The 18893-nt window shown below is 37.1% G+C and overlaps 1 protein-coding gene across 7 annotated transcripts in view; it reads right to left on the bottom strand.

Moving 5' to 3' along the window:
* The window catches only part of RNF111 (ring finger protein 111), an 80798-nt gene that overhangs the window by 16269 nt on the left and 45636 nt on the right, over nucleotides 1–18893 (bottom strand). For 4 of the 7 annotated variants that reach the window (XM_029238687.1, XM_029238683.1, XM_029238681.1 and 1 more), the window contains 5 exons: nucleotides 18125–18251; nucleotides 14933–15096; nucleotides 12208–12402; nucleotides 4290–4609; nucleotides 780–1041 (listed from right to left, as the gene is read on the bottom strand). In XM_029238687.1, the coding sequence (XP_029094520.1) occupies nucleotides 780–1041; nucleotides 4290–4609; nucleotides 12208–12402; nucleotides 14933–15096; nucleotides 18125–18251 (1068 nt within the window). The remainder of the gene's footprint in view (nucleotides 1–779; nucleotides 1042–4289; nucleotides 4610–12207; nucleotides 12403–14932; nucleotides 15097–18124; nucleotides 18252–18893) is intronic. The other 3 variants (XM_029238688.1, XM_029238684.1, XM_029238682.1) reach the window with 1 other exon arrangement.

The following is an 18893-nucleotide window of genomic DNA, read 5'->3' as shown; positions in this document are numbered from 1 at the left end:
ATTTCAATTTCTTTAGAAAAGCCATGTCTGATTCTATTTTAATTGTTCGCATCAAATGAGTACAGAAACCTTTCTGCAATTGGCAAAGCTTTCTGTCAAGGAATTTTCTCTTGTGCCTCAGTTAAGCTTCAGAATTATTATTTTTTTTTTTTTTTTTTTGCGGTACGCGGGCCTCTCACTGCTGTGGCCTCTCCCATTGCGGAGCACAGGCTCCGGACGCGCAGGCTCAGCGGCCATGGCTCACGGGCCCAGCTGCTCCGCGGCATGTGGGATCTTCCCGGACCGGGGCACGAACCCGTGTCCCCTGCATCGGCAGGCGGACTCTCAACCACTGCGCCACCAGGGAAGCCCCAGAATTATTAATCAAAGTTTACTTTCCTATGTGTAGAAATGACTACTAAACTTTCAAATTTCCTTTTACTCCTAAAGGATAAATCTAATTCCTTAAAATTTCCTTTTATAGGAATCTAAGGTGCCATTCAATGTACAAGTTCATAGATATTAATTAAAATGTAAATGTTAGTATGTCAAACAGACAAAATATACTTTTTATTATTTTCCCAGACCTTTTACAACAACATCTGCCCTTTTTGCCTTAGAAGACTGTTTTGGGTATGTGAGGTAAAGGGAGAATGAAATAGGAAAAATACACTCCACTCGTAGGCCAAGGAGGTACTAAAAATTTATAAACTAGTATTACTGAAAGGTTATTTCATGAGGAGAGGACGATGCTTCATCTATGTGCCTCTAAGCTCTTTGCCTGTTAAATTCATACTTACAAGGAGGCGGCATGTAATGTCGGCAAGATGACAGCGAGGCTTGTGGAGGGGGCTGGGGCTGGGGCTGTGCAACCACGCTGGATCCGTAACCATCTACTGATAATGGCTGGCTCGGGGCGGCAGCAGCAGCAGCCTGGTGGCCAAAGATTGCAGCTCGGGAAGAGGAAACAGGACAGCAGGGGTCAAAGGCAGATGCTCCATGAAAACCACCACTTCCATGACTTCTGATACCACTGCTGCTCAGGTCTACTGGCAATGCCTGCTGTATAAAGAGGAACTATGTTTTATCTTTCTAAAATTTGGTCAAAACATTGTTTCATGTTATATTATAAAAGTACTCCTAATGCAATCTAGAAAAATAGAATCTATTAATTTTAAAACTGGTAAAAATTTTGAGTGTGAAGACCTACTGAGCACCAAGAAGATACTGTGTGCATCTTGGACTGTAAAAATTGTAGTGCTTGTACACTTAAAATCTATAATCAATTTTAAATAATCAAGCATGAGATCATGCTGTAAGATGAACAAAAGTTAATTAATATATTATTTTAAGATCTGTTTCTCTTCCATTATCTAGATTTTAAGAGAGAAAGAAACTTTTAAATCATACTTCCATATCCTCCTTTACCCCAAAATTCTGATTGGTAATTTAGGACTCCTTTACAAAACATATAATCATACCACTGAAAACATTTAAAGCTCCAGGTAAAAATTTGTTCTGTTTTTAAACTGTACACAGCAAGCATTCAACTGAAACTCTTAATAGTGCAAACATTATCCAAGATAACAAAGGGCCTAAGATTACTCAAGCTAAACCATTAGCTAGCTTTTCCTCATAACTTTTTTCACTTAAAAAAAAAAGATTAAACCACGATTACTTTTATTAGGAATATAATTTTAGGGAAGGCCCATTTACCAAGTTGGAAAATCAAAGAGTCTAGATTCCATCTCTACTCAAAAGTAATTAAGTTTTTTCCCCTGAGCACTTTGAAAAGTGCTTAGTAAACACTTTACCTTCTACTCTAGAGCAGATTACAGAAACAGAATTGCTTCCTTATATTCTTAAGTATTTTAAATACAAGTCTTTGCTTAGTGTTCAGTTACAGCTGTAATTGTTAAAATATGATTAAAGAAAATAAAGATGTTATATACGGAATCACATGCAGGAATTGTTCAATACTGAAAGCGGAGGGGCTAGAGGTGAGGAAAGCTAGGGTAATGCATTTATTAGAGGCCCAGGTCACCCAGTCCAGTGAGGAACCGTAGTGGTCTTTGTACTTTTTAAAAATTTATTTTATTTTATTATTATTATTTTTTTAGAGACAGAGTTGTCTTTGTACTTTCAATGGCCTCCCAGCTCAAAGGATAACAGAAACATGAGAAACTCTGGATACTAAAAGGGAAGGAGGATGATGGTACAGGAGAAGCTGTAGGAAGGTGAAAAGAAAGAGCTACTTTCCTCTTCTATATTATGTGTCTACAATCAAGTAAGTAAATGTCTGGGCTCTTTCTTTTAAGTTGGCAAATACAATATATGCTCCCAATTTGAATAAATAAAGTTTAAGAGTAATATTTTAAGACTGTGAATTATTACTTATGGTTCAAATCCTTTCCGTATTTTCCTATTTAGGCTAAAATTTGGCAAATGGACTGGAATATCAACATACTATGAAGGTGAGCAAATTTCCTATCTTCTTCTCCAGTCAGTGATTAAGAACACTCCCAGAGAGTGAGTTAAGTAGGGTGAAGGTCCTCCTAGAAGGAACCGAGGGTAAAGTTAAAAGTAGAGAATAAAAAGAAAAGGGGAAAAATCAACACAGAGAACCCTCTTCCTCACAATTCCAACAGTTCATTCAATTATTATTATAGAAGGAAAAGGGAGGGTAAGCAAAATGGCACAGAAATGGCAAATATTACTTTACACAGCTCATAAGTAGTGCATAGCACTAATTAAACTATTCTCTCAAAAGAGAAAGCTACATCAAAAGGAGTAGTACAGAGTCAAGTGATTACTGCAACTCCTCTCATCAAGCCTAATCCTCCCCAATCTTTCTCTGCCTATCTACACAGTCTGACACTCAATCATAAGACATCCACACAATTATAAATCCTCAGATCAGTCTCCCTCTCCTCAACTTCCTGCTGTGTCCACACAGGTCTCAAACAGAGACTATACGAGGCTAGCTCATGAGCATGCGGCTAATTTCAGAGTTCTACAAATAGCTACATCAATCTCAAAGCGTTCATATTTCCAAAACCTCATTCTTTGTTTACCTTCATACCCATTATAACCACTGAATGCCTGATCCTGCTGATTCTTCTCAAGCTTTGTGTACAGTCCAAATACATCTACTTAGATAAAGGTGAGTAGGTTACATCTATATTTTACACAAAAGAGATTCTTCCTCTAATTAACTCACTCAGGTTGCTTCCTCATTCCCAAGAGGTAGAACAGGTCTAGACAATCCATAGATGTTAATACTTAGAACTGTTATCAGAACCAAAACATCATCTAAAATCTCTTTAATAATATTTCCTACTAAACCCTTTCAAATTTCCTTTTGGTATCAGCAGCTAGTGTTTTCTTCTTAAGGGAACACCCCACTTTCTTAATTACTTTTAATTTGTCAGAACCAGAAGAGATAACCAGCAAAAATTTAAAAGATGAAGCAAGTACTTTAGGAAAGGTCAGAGGGTACAGTAAAGCAGCTGCTCTGAATTTCTTTTTGACTTTTTTCTAGCACATTTTTTAGCACGTGTCACTTACAGTTTTAAATTACATGTTTTGATTTTTAAAGTATGCACCACCAAGGTTTACATCACGATTATACACAGAGACAATGGAGCAAAAGTTAAAATAGCACATAACACCTCACTTTATTTACTCCATGTGGTCACCAATATTAATTTAATATTATTTGACATATCAAGCACTCACTAATAACATCAACTAATTTACTTAATTAGCAAAATATTTCTTATAATTTTTGCTGACATTTCAATTTCCCACAAACTAAAAACCTCATCTGCTCCTGAGAAACTATGTCACAGGTCTGCATCTGAGACTGCTGTTTATTTCTAGATGAGTGGAGATTATAGGGAGGCTCCAGAATAGGAGGCAGGGTAGAGGAGGAAAAAATTGGGAGAATTCCCGAATTTCTCATGAATTAGGTTGACACTGCAGTTTCAACACTTTGTTTGAAATAAAATCCCAAAGGTTTAGATCCACCTACATTTAACTAAAAACACCTAAAAACATTCCAGAATAAAAATTAGTATCACGTCCAATTTTCTACATCCCAGGCCCCCTCAATTAGTTGCAATAATTTACATGAGAAAATCTTAAATACTTAATTTAAAAAAATCATACATCATTAAATTAGGCCACTCTTGCAGGGGCAACAAGAATGACTTATTTAGCATATAAACTTTATCGTTAGGGTTTGTTTTTTTCTCCTGAAGGAACCACAATTTTAAAAACTCAAGATGAACTCATCAAATTCCACATACCTGGTCATGGTAGCTGGTACCAGAACTACTATTTGCTCCACAAGGTGCCTGTACTTGTGGAGGTCTTTCCACAGGGCAAGTAGGATCACCAAAGGAGGGAGACACTGGGACAGCTGGGTGGGGAGTATGATGGTGGTGGTGATGATGCTGAAAATGGTGGCCATGCTGCTGAAAGCAACTTGCGTGTGGATGTCCTAACGCATGGTGACTCTGAGACGACCCTCCACATGGCGAGTGCTGGGGACAGCAGGAAGGTAACCTTGGCATTGCAGGAGGGCCAGTTTCCGTTATAGCACTAGGTGCAGTTCTCCTTGAGTCATCTTGAAACGAAAAAATGCATAGAACCAAATGATCAAATATCACTGTGTAAAAGAAAGTGTATACTTCATATATGTGTATAAATAAGTAAATAATTAAGAAGTGATTACTGAATTCAAATATCTGTAAATAATAATGTGATACAGTCACATTCTTAACATGCATATCCTGTAATTTCAGGCAGTGATCTTCACTGGGATTTTCAGGCAAGCTTTAGGAGGCTTATATTTACCATGATGTTGAAATAGGCAATAGATCACCTTTTCCTAGGTCATTATAAATTATTAGGTTTTTTTTGTTTGTTTGTTTGTTTTTGCGGTATGCAGGCCTCTCACTGTTGTGGCCTCTCCCGTTGCGGAGCACAGGCTCTGGACGTGCAGGCTCAGCAGCCATGGCTCACGGGCCCAGCCACTCCGCAGCATGTGGGATCTTCCCGGACCGGGGCACGAACCCGTGTCCCCTGCATCGGCAGGCGGACTCTCAACCACTGCGCCACCAGGGAAGCCCTAAATTGTATTTTAAAAACTCTAAAATAACATGGGAGTCTTTCCATTATATGCAACAAAGCTAAGGTTCTCCTGAGCTCCATGAGCCTCCAATACTATAAATCATTCCTATATAATGAAGACTACTATGTACTTCTTAAAATCTTATCCTCTTAAGACATAACTACACGGGCTTCCCTGGTGGCACAGTGGTTGAGAATCTGTCTGCCAATGCAGGGGACACGGGTTTGAGCCCTGGTCCGGGAAGATCCCACATGCCACGGAGCAACTAAGCCCGTGAGCCACAACTAAGCCCGTGAGCCACAACTACTGAGCCTGCGCTCTAGAGCCCGCGAGCCACAACTACTGAGCCCGCATGCCACAACTACTGAAGCCCGTGCGCTTAGAGCCCATGCTCCACAACAAGAGAAGCCACCGCACTGAGAAGCCTGCGCACCACAACGAAGAGTAGCCCCCGCTCGCTGCAACTAGAGAAAGCCCACGCGCAGCAATGAAGACCCAACGCAGCCAAAAATAAATAAATAAATTTATTTTTTAAAAAAAAAGACATAACCACCCAACTCAGAGCATATCTGGCTAAGTCTCACTAACTTCCAATGTCTTTTCCGTTCCTCTGGTCTCTAAACTCAGACCCAATAGAACATAAGAAATAAGACTCTACTATGTTGAAAATTAAAGGTCTCTTATAATGATCTAGTGACTCAAGGTGGAACAGTGGGAAAAAACATGGAGTCAGATGGGCCTGAGTTCTAATCCTGAGCCTGTCTAATCTGGAGCAATGTGACCTTAGGAAAGTTATTTAACCTCTTTCTCACCTATTAAATGTAGCAATAATTGCCTTGCATGGCTGTTGTTAGAAAAGATAATAATCTTCTAGGTATGAAATATCTGAGTCCTGATTATGCTCTGTCACATGCCCAGAGTTATTTTGAAGGTATGTTCTTCCATGCCAAAAGAACAGCAGAAAGTGTCCCCAGAAGGTTTATCCTAGTGTTTCAAACTCCTCTAAAAAAAAGCACCCTTTCTTCAAACTACATGTTATGTGGAAATTAGATAAAACAGATAAAAATGGAGATAAATTTTTTTACTTAAAAATAAAAATTAGAAGAGTGGAAAACCCAAATCCCTGTCCTTCCCTTCCCACACCCCCACGTGACTCATGAGGCATCTCTTCAGAATCCTTAGGATTCTGGAGTACCACTGTTCTAGCCTTTTTTCTAGAGTAACCAATACCAGGGATACCCTGCTCCTATTTGGCTCACAGTACACAGCTATTCTCTTCTGGGCCAATGTACCAAAATTAGGAATCTTCTGGTTCTTTACAAATAATACAAAAATCCAATTGAAACTGGCTTAAACAATAAAGGGAATTTATAGACTCACATAAATGAATCTGGGTAGGGATGCTTCAGGCTCTGACTGATGGGTCTGACTGCAGTACACCTCCCTGTAATTCTCCTGGGTCTGCCCTCCCATACGTGTCCTATCCTGCTTTTGCTGATTCTCTTCTGGGCAAAGTCTGTGATCTAAACCCTGTTAGGCAGTATCTCTATTCTAAATCTATGTATATTGGTTCCCCCCACCCCAAGTTCCTACTCTGGCCTACTTGGGCTAATTTCCTGAACCCTTTTGTAAAGGATCTTAACCTCAGAACTAGAATTCAGGAGTCTGTAAACTTGGATGGAAAAAAATTACAAATTCTTACTAATCTCTAATAGCCTCCTGGAATTAGTACTACCTTGTTATCATCAGTTGAGAGGTTAAATATTACAAATAATTTGTATCAAAAAACAATGAAAGTCAACAAGCTGTTCACTTTTAAAACACAAGTGACAGCAGATTCAAAGTCAGTTCTATAATTAAATCACTTTCATTCATTTGCATTCCAAATTTCTTGAGTAACCTGGACAGAGTCACAACTGGCATACCTGGAACTGACCATGATCAACAGCCTATCTTCACTATGCTGAATCAAACATTAAGTAGCTATTTCCCAAAGGCTGTAAGATTTACAACAATATCATTATTATAGGAACTTTACTTCCTACAACATTTTCAGGGTTATATCTCAGCCCCCACGTCAAAGTGTTACACAAGTAAATGTCATTTATTGTGTGTTACTTCAGAAAAGAAAATCGAAAACCTTTGGGACACTAAATCCATTCAGTGGATGGACTAAATGACCTTCATGATTCCTGCCAAGTATGACACGTTAATTTTACAAACCCAATTATTTGAGGATTATGTGTAACTCTAAGACTCAGGAGATGAGTCTGTAACCAGAGCAAGAGATCTAGGGACTGCTAGGGCCATGACTGAAGTAACAGATATGACACTTAACCTGTTTGGAAACGATCTGCCCTCTTGGTCTTCAATTATTTCACATACAAAACTCAGAGTGAGTGAAGAGGAAGCACAATGACTTTAATATCCTTAAGGCTGAACACATATTTAAGGGGTTATATGATTAACAGTATGGCCCCTAAAAGAGGACTGACCTTATAGCTCTACTTCTTATGGTACAGTTTTGGCTTCCAATTAAATTAATATCCATTTTCCTACAGTCCAGAAGCTCTTTGTTGCTCAAACAAGGTAGCAATCCAAAGTAAAGACAACTGAATCTCCTCTTGTTCAAGAGTTACTGACCAAAGAAAATTGCCACAGAGTAGAGGTGAAATACAAAGACATCTGATTGAGTAAATAAAACACTGCCTTTTTTATTAAAATTAGGCCGCTGAGTGGCCACTAAAAATAGATAATCGAAAATCTACACCAGAAGAATTAACTCCACAGCCCAGTGACACCAAGCTGGTTAAAATACTTTTATTGTAATTCTAGGAGGATTACTGAGATGTACTCATGCATTTATTCATTTATTTGGCAAGTCTTATACATAATAATGACATGGTAAAGGATCTACAAAGATACTGAAAAATGAAAGTCCTGGCCTTTAAAATAACGAATGGATATTGTCTGCCTTTGTTGTTTTATCTCTAGAAACTAGAAACATGCCTGCACAATGTAGGTGGTTCAATAAGCACTTGCTAAATTTAAGCTAACCTCACAGGGAAAAGAGGCATGCCTGCATGGCTGCAGCTTAGTGCTGAAAAAGAGAAAGACTTGATCTTTGGTCCTCAAGGAGCTCATCATCAAGTACGGAGAAAATTTAAAACAGAAATCAACCAGTATTATAACAGAAGCACTAGGTTCTAGGTACAGTATAGAGCAACACTGCCCCCCAGGGAATATCTGGCAACACCTGGGGATACTTTTGGTGTCACAGCTGGAGGGGAAGTAGTGCTACTGGTTATTAGTAGGGAGAAGTCAAGAATGCTGCTATGGCTATGGGGGCCGGGGTGGGGGGGAAGGGGGGTGGGATGAATTGGGAGATTGGGATTGACATATATACACTACTATGTATAAAATAGATAACTAATGAGAACCTACTGTACAGCACAGGGAATTCTACTCAATGCTCTGTGGTGACCTAAATGGGAAGGAAATCCAAGAAAGAGGGGATATATGTATACATATAGCTGGTTCACTTTGCTGTACAGCGGAAACTAACACAACATTAAAGCATCTATACTCTAATAAAGATTAATTAAAAATATAATAATAATGCTGCTAATATCCTACAATGCACAGGACAAGCCCCCCCCCACACACACACAAGAACTGTCCAGCCCAAAGACAATAGTGCCAAGGTTGAGAAATCCTGGCATAAAGGAAGATTACAAGATCCAAGTCAGACTTTGTAGGTTTGAATTCTTGCTCCACTATCATATAACCTTAGACAAGTTACTTTACCTGTAAAATGAAAAGAATAATAGAATCTGCCTCATAGGTTATTACAAAAATCAGAGTTAATATAAATAAATTATTGACCAATACTATGAGTTCAACAGATGTTAGCTATTATTATCCACTACAATTGTTAGCTCTGTTTATGTTGTGTTCCCGGTGTCTAGAACAGTGCCTGATACATAGTATGCAATCAATAAATACTTGCTGAATAAATGAATATATAAGATAGCATATATGCATAAAGCTAAGAACGTTGAGAAGTCAGACAGATGATAAGCTGATTGGGGCATGTTGAGTTTGAGGTGACTGCAGAATGGTCCAGAGGAGAGGCGGTTGGATATGAAAGTTTAAAACAAGGAGAGTGTTCTGGAAGCACAATATGGTGAGTCATCGGCATACTGGTGGTAGGTGAAAACACCTACAGTTATGAGATGGACGAGTGAAAGAAGGGATGAAAATAGAGTCCTGGAAGAAAATAAGATGAGAAGAAAATTACTGCCAGATTTTTAAACATCATGTTTGTTTGTTCTGAAAGGAGTCAGAGTTAAAGTTAAATGAAGGAGTTTAAGGTGAAGAAGATCCACTTAGGTATACACAGACTTAACACAAATGTACACGTGCGTGTACGAAGGGGATGGAACCAACAAAGATGCTGAAGACACAGGGAAGATAACTGATAAAGCAAGGTCAAGGACACAAGAGAGGACAGGAGGTGGAGCATAGATAAAGAGACTGGAAACTATAAGAAGGAGTTAAGAGACCAGGAGTTACGAGATATGGATAGGTATAAATACACAAAAGTTTTTATTAAAGGGGCTGGAAGTTACAAGTATTCATGCTTGAGAACCTTCATTTATTTTTTTTTATTCCCCCTACCCCCGGAAATGAGAGTCTTAAGAAGAATAAGAGAAGTTTGGAATAGACACTGAGGGGAAGGAAGGGGAACCGATTGGGATTTATCACACTATGACAACTTATTACCAAAAGCCCAAGATTAGATACCATAAATTCATAAGGCATCAATCTGCATGGTTCTGTGATTTTTACCAGTCCCATTTAGGAACCTGGATAAGAGAGAAGCTACATGGCTCAAGTGATTCAAGGTTGGAAATATACAAGAAGGTGCAAAGTAACGACAGGATGTGAAGAAAACAGGTGAATGATGTTCTACAGTCTTGGAAGGAAATATAGCCAGCAGAATTGAATGCCCCTAATGTAATCTGAATATCTGTATGTGCTTCTATCAGATTCATAGAGAGGAACAATCTGGCCTGGAACAAGGTTCTCCTAGTCTAGAGAAATACAACATGAGCAAGTCTATCCCAAGGGTGGTCATTAAAAGATAGAGTAATATCATGAGAAGGCCATTCAGGCAATGAAGTTACTACCTAATAGATTAAATGTGAATCCTAACTAAACAAGCATGTTAAAAAATAAGTACATAAATAAAAGCTTTGAGACTGTCTTGAAATAAAGTTGGGACTGTTTCACATAACATCTAGATAAGCATAGGGTACATAAAGCTACCAGGAAAGACAGTGCACTCAATAAACGAAATAAAAAGCCCGTTTCACTTCTGCCTACATTTTTTTTTTCAAAGACACCCCTGAGAAATCTCCTTGTTTCCTCAAGCTTTGCCTCAAGTTTCCAGGGAAGGGAGATCTAAACCAGACACAAGCAGTTTTCCAATCTGCTCAAGGTAAGTTACAAGGATATTATAAGAATTAAATGTATTATTAAAAGCCAAAAAAAGATAGAAAATATATGGTGGTTTCGTTATTAATGGTGATATTATTGGTGATATAGTCAATCTACAAGCTATAGGGTCTATGATGTCTCTGTTACTAAACAGCAAGTTCCTATCTCTGTGCCGTCATTCAAGAGCGAAAAAAGACTACTTTAAGACCCAGCTAATCTGAGATAAGAGTTAAAACTATAAAACTCTTAAAAGAAAACAGAGGAGTAAATCTTTGAGACCTTTGGTTAGGCAATGGTTTCTTAGACGTGACACCAAAAGAATAAACAACAACACAAAATATTGGGAAAATGACATCATCAAACTTTTTTAAACTCCCATTCCTATTTTCAATTCTTTTGGATACGGATCTAGGAGTGGACTTGTGGGTCATATGCTGCTAACTCTATGTTTCACTTTTTGAGGAACTGTCAAAGTGTTTTCTACAGTGGCTGCACCATTTTACATTCCCACCAGATATTAATAAAGGTTCCAGGGGCTTCCCTGGTGGCTCAGCGGTTAAGAATTCACCTGCCAGTGCGGGGGACATGGGTTTGAGCCCTGGTCCAGGAAGATCCCACATGCTGCAGAGCAAATGAGCCCGTGCACCACAACTACTGAGCCTGCGCTCTAGAGCCCGCAAGCCACAACTACTGAGCCCACGTGCCACAACTACTGAAGCCCGCGCACCTAGAGCCCGTGCTCTGCAATGAGAGAAGCTACCGCACTGAGAAGTCCGTGCACAGCAACGAAGAGTAGCCCCTGCTTGCCGCAACTAGAGAAAACCCGCCTGCAGAAATGAAGACCCAACGCAGCCAAAAATAAATAAAATAAAATAAATAAATTTATAAAAAGAAAAATAAAGGTTCCAATTTCTCTATATCCTTGTTAACCCTGCTTATCTTCTGATTTCCTGTTCTTTGTTTTTGTTTTGTTTAATTATAGATATCCTGGTGAGAGTAAAGTGGAATTTCATTCTGGTTTTGATTTGCTTTTCCCTAATAACTAATAACGTTTTCATGTGCTTCTTGGTCATTAGTACAAATGACCTTCTTCTTTGGAAAAATGCCTATGTAAATTCTTTGCCCATTTTAAAACTGGGCTGCTTTTCTTTTTATTGTTGAGTTGTGCAAGTTCTTTATATATTCTGGATACTAGACCCTTATCCAATATATGATTTTTAAATATTTTTCTCCCATTCTGTAGGCTATCTTTTCACTTTCTTATAATTTCCTTTGATGTACAAAAATTTTAAATTTGATGAAGTCCTGTTTATCTATGTTTTTCTTTTGTTGCTTGTATTTTTGGTGTCAGCCATTCAATTCTCCCCCATCTCTTTCAGTTGAGCTATAATACTCCAGTAACATAGCACACAGACTCAAATATGAAGTCATAGTCTAATTCTAATAGAGACCACTTTGTTCACATATGATGCTTATTCTAAGAATACACTCTTGCTAACACAGCTAAAATCTTAAAAACAACAATCCTTTTTCTAACAAAGAGTCCCCTCCCCGCTCTTCTTGTTTTTTCTTTTTCTTTTTTTACATACCTCCTGTAGAAGTACCACTCATACTATTGCTTGCAAGCATAGGTGAAGTCTCTGACACTGTGGAGGGCTGGCTACTAGTGACAGCTGAAGCAGTATCAGAGGGCTGCTCAGAGGTAGATGGATTTGAATTGTTAATGGAAGCGCTTGTGGTTTGTGATTCCATTCTCGTGGAAGTGGTTGGTACTACAGTAGGTTCTACAATACAGAAAATGTTTATTTAGCATTTCAAAACAAATTAGGTAATGCGTTATATTTTAATAAAAGCTAACATTTTTATGATAGTTATTAAAACAAAATATGAACCCTCTAGTAAGTACAATATACAGTTAAAAAAAAGTTTTCATAAAGTTAAACTGCAACATTAAAATGACATGTTATTGCATTTTTAAAAACCCAACACATATATGTATATTCCAGTAATTCAAAGGACTAACATAGTTTCTTTGGGTAATGACCATGTAAGTTTTCTGATCACAAAGAAAAGAGGCAAAGTAAAAGTCCCTCTGCTATGTCCATACACATTGTCACAGGCTGTTAGAACAGTATACAAATTGTACTTTCTCTGGTTACATTATGGATTCTAGAGTCACACAGCTTGGATAGCAATTCTGATTTCATCACTGACAGTATGATCTAGGATAAATTACTTAACTACTCTCTATTTCCCCACCTGTAGAACTAGGAAAGTACAGAATTTTCTTCATAGAACTGTTGTTAGGATAAACAGAGATCACACATATAAAGTACTTTATATGATGCTTTACAAGCAGTAGTCATTCAATAAACATTAGCTATGATTTTTAATAACCATTTTAATTTCTTTGTTACATGTCTTTTTGTATGTTTTTCCCCCAAATTTTTTTGCCAATATTAATATTCATCAGTGCTTTCTAATAAAAATTAAAGTTTTTATAGTAGAAATTAAAAGAAATTTCAGGCAGACCTTAACTTATGAATGAGTTATACTTTAGACCCTAATTGTTAAATGATTGTTTAAAAATTAAGAATAATGGGAATAAATCTGTGCAAAGCACAGTCACAATAATTAGACCTGAATTATCACTCTTTAAATGTGATATACAAAGAGAGGACAACTATTCTATACAATGAAGTGAGGTCCGCTGATTCCTGAAACACAAATAGTACCTGTTAGTCTATATGGGACCCTGTACTTCAGATGCTTAAAGAAATATATTTGCCTAAACGTAAAAGGGGGAGGGAGGAACCTCTGTTGATTTGCAAATAGTTTATTTATCTCAGTTTCTCAGTCTTATTGGTATTGACAGTGGCTGAATAATTCTTTGTTGGAGGTGGGAGGGGGGTCAGGGTGGACTGTCCTTTGCACTGTAGGATGTTTAGCAGCAACCCCAGCCTCTACCCATTAGATGTTAATAGCACTCTCCCCCAACTGTGAGACCCAAAAGTGTCTGTAGATATTGCCAAATGTCTCTAGGGGCACAAAATGGCCAGTAGGTAAGAACCACTGTTCTAACTGATAAACTTAAGTTTTGAATTTATTTTTAATAAGATAGAAGCCTTCCACTAAAAGAAACCAGTAGGGAGAAGGGGGCATCTGCTGATCACTGGAATACTTTTAACCTAAATGTAAAAGTATCCTGTTTGAACTAAATTCTAGTGGGTTAAAAGGCTACTCTGTCACCTTTTGTTACTTTACTGGATGGCAGGTGTCACATGGAACAACACACAAAAAGTTTCCAAAAGAGCCATCAATATTTAATTGAGTAATCTTTAATTAATCCCTATTGTATTAACCACTGCCTTACAGATAATTTATGGTGCTTCAAAATAAAAACCGAGACATTGTTAAATGAAATGTAGACAATGGGAATAAATTAGCCCTTAATAAACATCTTAATTCCAAAGTACTGCTACTCTGAAAGTTATGATCATCCAAACTGCAAACAGCCGATATGAGAGCTGGTTGCACAAGGCCCCTAACTCTTCCTACCTACCGAATGTATCTTTTCCAATTTATAGCTAACTGCCAAAATTAACAAATTCATATATGGCTTACTGTCTCCTTAAGGAAATTATGATTGACCATTTCTTTCTAAGATGTAACTATTACTATCTGAAGACAATTGTCAATATGAGGGGAAATTCACATATGTATTCATATATTCATACTTGCTACCACTTTCCCTAACCTCTGTTTTCCAACTCTAGCTTTATTTCCTCAGTTACTTGGGTGCAGCTGTAAGCCAAAACAAAACACTAAAGCTGAGCAGCACATAAGGTAACCATATTATTATACTGAAGGATAACACAACTTTTAAAAGCAAATCGAACATTTCAAATAACCAGTATTAACCATTTAAACTCAGTTATATTGCTTTCCTGTTCTGTATTTTTAAAGTGCTGTTTCTATTTTTCATAGCAAAGTTAAAGTATGATAACAATATTATAAATGAAAGTATCAATAACACATAAGTCTGAGGATAGATCAAACCACCTCTTGTAAAAATAATATTTTTCTAAGAAAATAACTAACAAGCAATGAAGTAATAATCAGAGAGAATTTTTAGACACAACTTACAAACTGAGGTTATTATATTAATTGAAAAATAACATTAGGATACCTGGCAACTTCCCTGTAATTTAATATATATTACCATTAAGCAGCAATAGAAGTTTCTAGCATATTAAGATACTTCATTTTAGCAAATCTTCTTCATAATTCTACACTGCTAGTACTCCAACTTACCATCTTCATCAACAGTAAGGTCCACAACTTCTGCTGCATTCTGCCTCAAGGGCTGTATAACAGTAGAAATCCTACTGCGGTTCCGTGGTTCCTGTGGCCGACTTGTATGAGAACTTGAACCTTGGCTCCAGTGAGATCTATTGTGTCCAAGGGTTGAACGAGACCTTAAATAACAAAATTTTTAGTTACCTAAGAAATCATAAGCCTTTCTTACAAACTAAGTTGTGAAATTCTTCATTCAAGAATTCTCCAGAGGGGCTTCCCTGGTGGCGCAGTGGTTAAGAATCTGCCTGCCAATGCGGGGGACAAGGGTTCAAGCCCTGGTCTGGGAAGATCCCACATGCCAAAGAGCAACTAAGCCCGTGTGCCACAATTACTGAGCCTCGGCTCTAGAGCCCGCGAGCCACAACTACTGAAGCCCACGCACAACTACTGAAGCCCGCAACAAGAGAAGCCACCGCAATGAGAAGCCCGCACACTGCAATGAAGAGTAGCCCCCGCTTGCTGCAACTAGAGAAAGCCCGTGTACAGCAACGAAGACCCAACGCAGCCAAAAATAAATAAATAAATTAAAAAAAAAAAGAATTCTCAGAGAAATAATCATAATAGAATTTAAAATTCTGACTAGCATAATGTCTAGCACTCAATAAACATCTGCTGAATTAAATGTTCAACAAATGTTCACCAATCAACTGACCTCAGAAAATGAAAAATGATATGTTAGACCAATCACTGGTGTAAAATACAGGATTCTGTTTCAAGAATGCTGCTCCCTTTTCAATGTTTACTTTGAATATTCACCTGGGTTATAATCAATTATTTACATTTTATGTTAATACTTAAAATTATTCACCACAGGTTTAGTAACAAAAATATCAACACCCTAAACATTTAACGTTCACATGATCTTCTATGTTTAGTTTAGATTGGATCTGCAAAGCATGGCTTTGGGAGTCCCAAACCAAGCTAAGTTTCTGGGACTGTCTAAAAGAGATTCAAAGCACCGGAGAGAGTTCTTGCCATCAGGAGAGGTACGGATAGTTGTAGCTAGTTTACTATAAGAAACATCATCGTTTGAGCTGCTTTAGGCTTTAAAGGCATATAATCACAAACCCTCAACACCGAATGCTTTATTGTACTAAATTACTTACAGCATATATTTTATTTTTAAAAATTCTTAAAGGATTCACTGTAATGATCTGGACTAAGGGTACAGAGGGATAGTATGTAGAATATGCAGTCCTCAGGCTTCAAGGAGAGAAAGATAAATATGTTTTAGAAAGATGGGGCTTACGAAGTTGGTTTCTTCTCCTGCCCAAACTGAATGTAAAACTGCCTATAAGCTTATTGTCACTATGTATGGAAAAAGTGAGCCAGATCCACTAACATGCAGTCATCGTATAAGCTTGACCACTCAGAAGAGAACTCCGAAGTTCAAACTGAGCTGACGATGGCCTCAGCAATTACAGAGCCTAAAAGTTTAGAAAGAAGTTCAAATTTTAAAATTAAGTTTTCAAGTAACAGAAGTACAGAGGTTAAATCCTGAGACAGAGTTTTAAAAAAAGACCGTGTGTTCCAGCAAGAATTGTATAGATTAAGGCATGAAGGTAAACAAATATTTCAAGCTGAAATGGTTTTAGATAAGAATGATCACCATTTAAAATTCTTGAGAAACCAAGTCTTTGATGAGAGACTGAGTAGTCTATTATTGCTTAGAAGCTGTTAACAGCTGCAGAAACTTCCACGTCCACTATGCAGCACTTCTGTGAAAACTCCACAGGATGTCCTAACTCCAAATATAATGCTGAGTAAAGTACCAGCAAAAAATTTGATGTATGAGGAACAGTTTCACAGAGGCCTTAGTCACCCCTATAATTAGTGGCAACTGTCAAATCTTGACACAAAGGGATCTGAAACACAGATACATTCTCTCTTGAACAGGAAGGGCCAAGAGCCAGCTAAAGTGAGAAAGTTAATATTCTAGGTAACCATAAGGAAAATAAATACGGCTAATGAGCACTGTGTGTCTTTTTCAAGAGCACTGTCTATCACTATGTAAACGCATCTGCTTGAACATTTAAGCGTCTACATGAAAAGAAAGCTCTCCAGTTCCATGAAAAAACAGGTCCTTAGTTTCAACAATTGTTATAGCTCATAAAAACTGAGTCAGCGTTGTACCAACCACTATGGACAGTCACAGAATAACTGTGGCACGTACTGTGGAGTATCAATTTTCCTCGGAGTCTGGAAAAATCATTTAAAACTTAAACAGGGATATATTATAGAGTGCTCTCTTCCATGCCATTAGAAGTAGTACTCCAATGGGAAAGTGGCAAGTAAAGAAGCACATTCTAGGTATGATTGTAACATGCTTCCAAAATAAGAATGCTTTTTTCTTAAATCAATAACAAATTAAAATACAATAAGCAAATGCATTTCTAAATTCATTCCAACACAAAAATTAAGATTCATCCACAGTTTGGTGTATCAGACGAAAGAGAGGAGTACTTCACTGCCTCCTTTACCAGTATTTGTAATCATCTAAAGCACAAAATGAATTGTGTTAGGGTCTCTCTCTCCTTTTTTTTCCGTCAAAGTGATTCTCAAAAGGGCAATGTCATTTCCAGTTATTTATCAAAACAAATGAGGATATATCATTCATTTTTTACTACAGGGCTTATATAAAATTACTGAGTGAAGGACAAAAAAATCCAAAAACTATGTTTTATACTAAGTTGTCCTACCAAAATAGCATAAACATCACTGGTATTAATGAGATACCAATATCATTCCCAATACTTATGTACTATTCACATCTAAATTTCAGAGGAGTTTGTGAACTTTCTGAATCATAAAACAAATTCAATTTTATAAAACACCAAGTAAAACTGATGTTTATCTAGAGCAATGACTCAACACTCACTGTATACTTGGGGTGCTTAAAAAAATACTGATTCCTAAGATTCTGGTTCAGCTGGTCTGGGCTATGATCCAGGCAACAATATATATTTTATCATCTTCCCAGATGAATCTAATACAGTCTGGTTTGACAACCACTAATCTGGTTGGTATACACACACTAAAACTAGGTAAAGAAAAAAAAAGTAAAAAAATGCAAATATCTGCAGCACAAATGGGTCTAAACATTTACATCTAAAACTTCAAATATACAACCAGGAATTAAAATCTTACCGATAGCTTTCCCCAACTGTTACTATCTCCACTTCACTGTCAGTTGAGGTAACATTAATTTCTTCATTGGCAGTGATCTGGGGAGTGGAGGAAGCTTCTATCACCACAACATCTTCATCAATATTTCCTGGAAACAAAAAGAAAAAACATTTAAAGGGCATATGGGATAAACAACAAGGTCCTACTATACAGCACAAGGAACTATATTCGGTATCCTATGATAAACCACAATGGAAGAGAATACTAAAAAAAAAAAAAAAGGATGTATATATATATATATATATATATGTGTATAACTGAATCACTTTGTATATATATGTTTAACTGACTACAAAAAAAGGATGTATATATATATATATAAAACTGAATCACTTTGCAGAAATTAACACAACGTTGTAAATCAACTATACTTCAATTAAAAAAATAAAGAGCATATGCCTGTCAGCTAACTTAAAGACAAAATTTTTATTTTGACTTTGAAGACTGAAATTCATTACAAAAGTAAAATTCATCTGTCAAACCAAAGTTTTTAAAACCAGAGCTCACTATGCAAAGTGAAAACAGTACTTACTCTCTTAATTTGCACATTTGTTTCCTCTTATGATTTTTGTTTGTTCCTTACAAACTTTTAGTAGTTTCCATAAGAATTTGTATAATCTTATATAAAGATATTAATACTGTAATATCTAAAAGTACTGATTTAAGATCTTACGTAAGATATTCACATTCTATAAGATATCAACCCTTTAATATCTAAAATGAAGACACC

Source organism: Monodon monoceros, unplaced genomic scaffold (genome assembly GCF_005190385.1).
Source record: "Monodon monoceros isolate NGI ecotype Baffin Bay Population unplaced genomic scaffold, NGI_Narwhal_1 Super_Scaffold_21, whole genome shotgun sequence".
NCBI classification, from domain to species: domain Eukaryota; kingdom Metazoa; phylum Chordata; class Mammalia; order Artiodactyla; family Monodontidae; genus Monodon; species Monodon monoceros.
The sequence above is the reverse complement of the archived record's forward strand: the minus strand, read 5'-3'. Positions and strand labels throughout refer to the sequence as shown.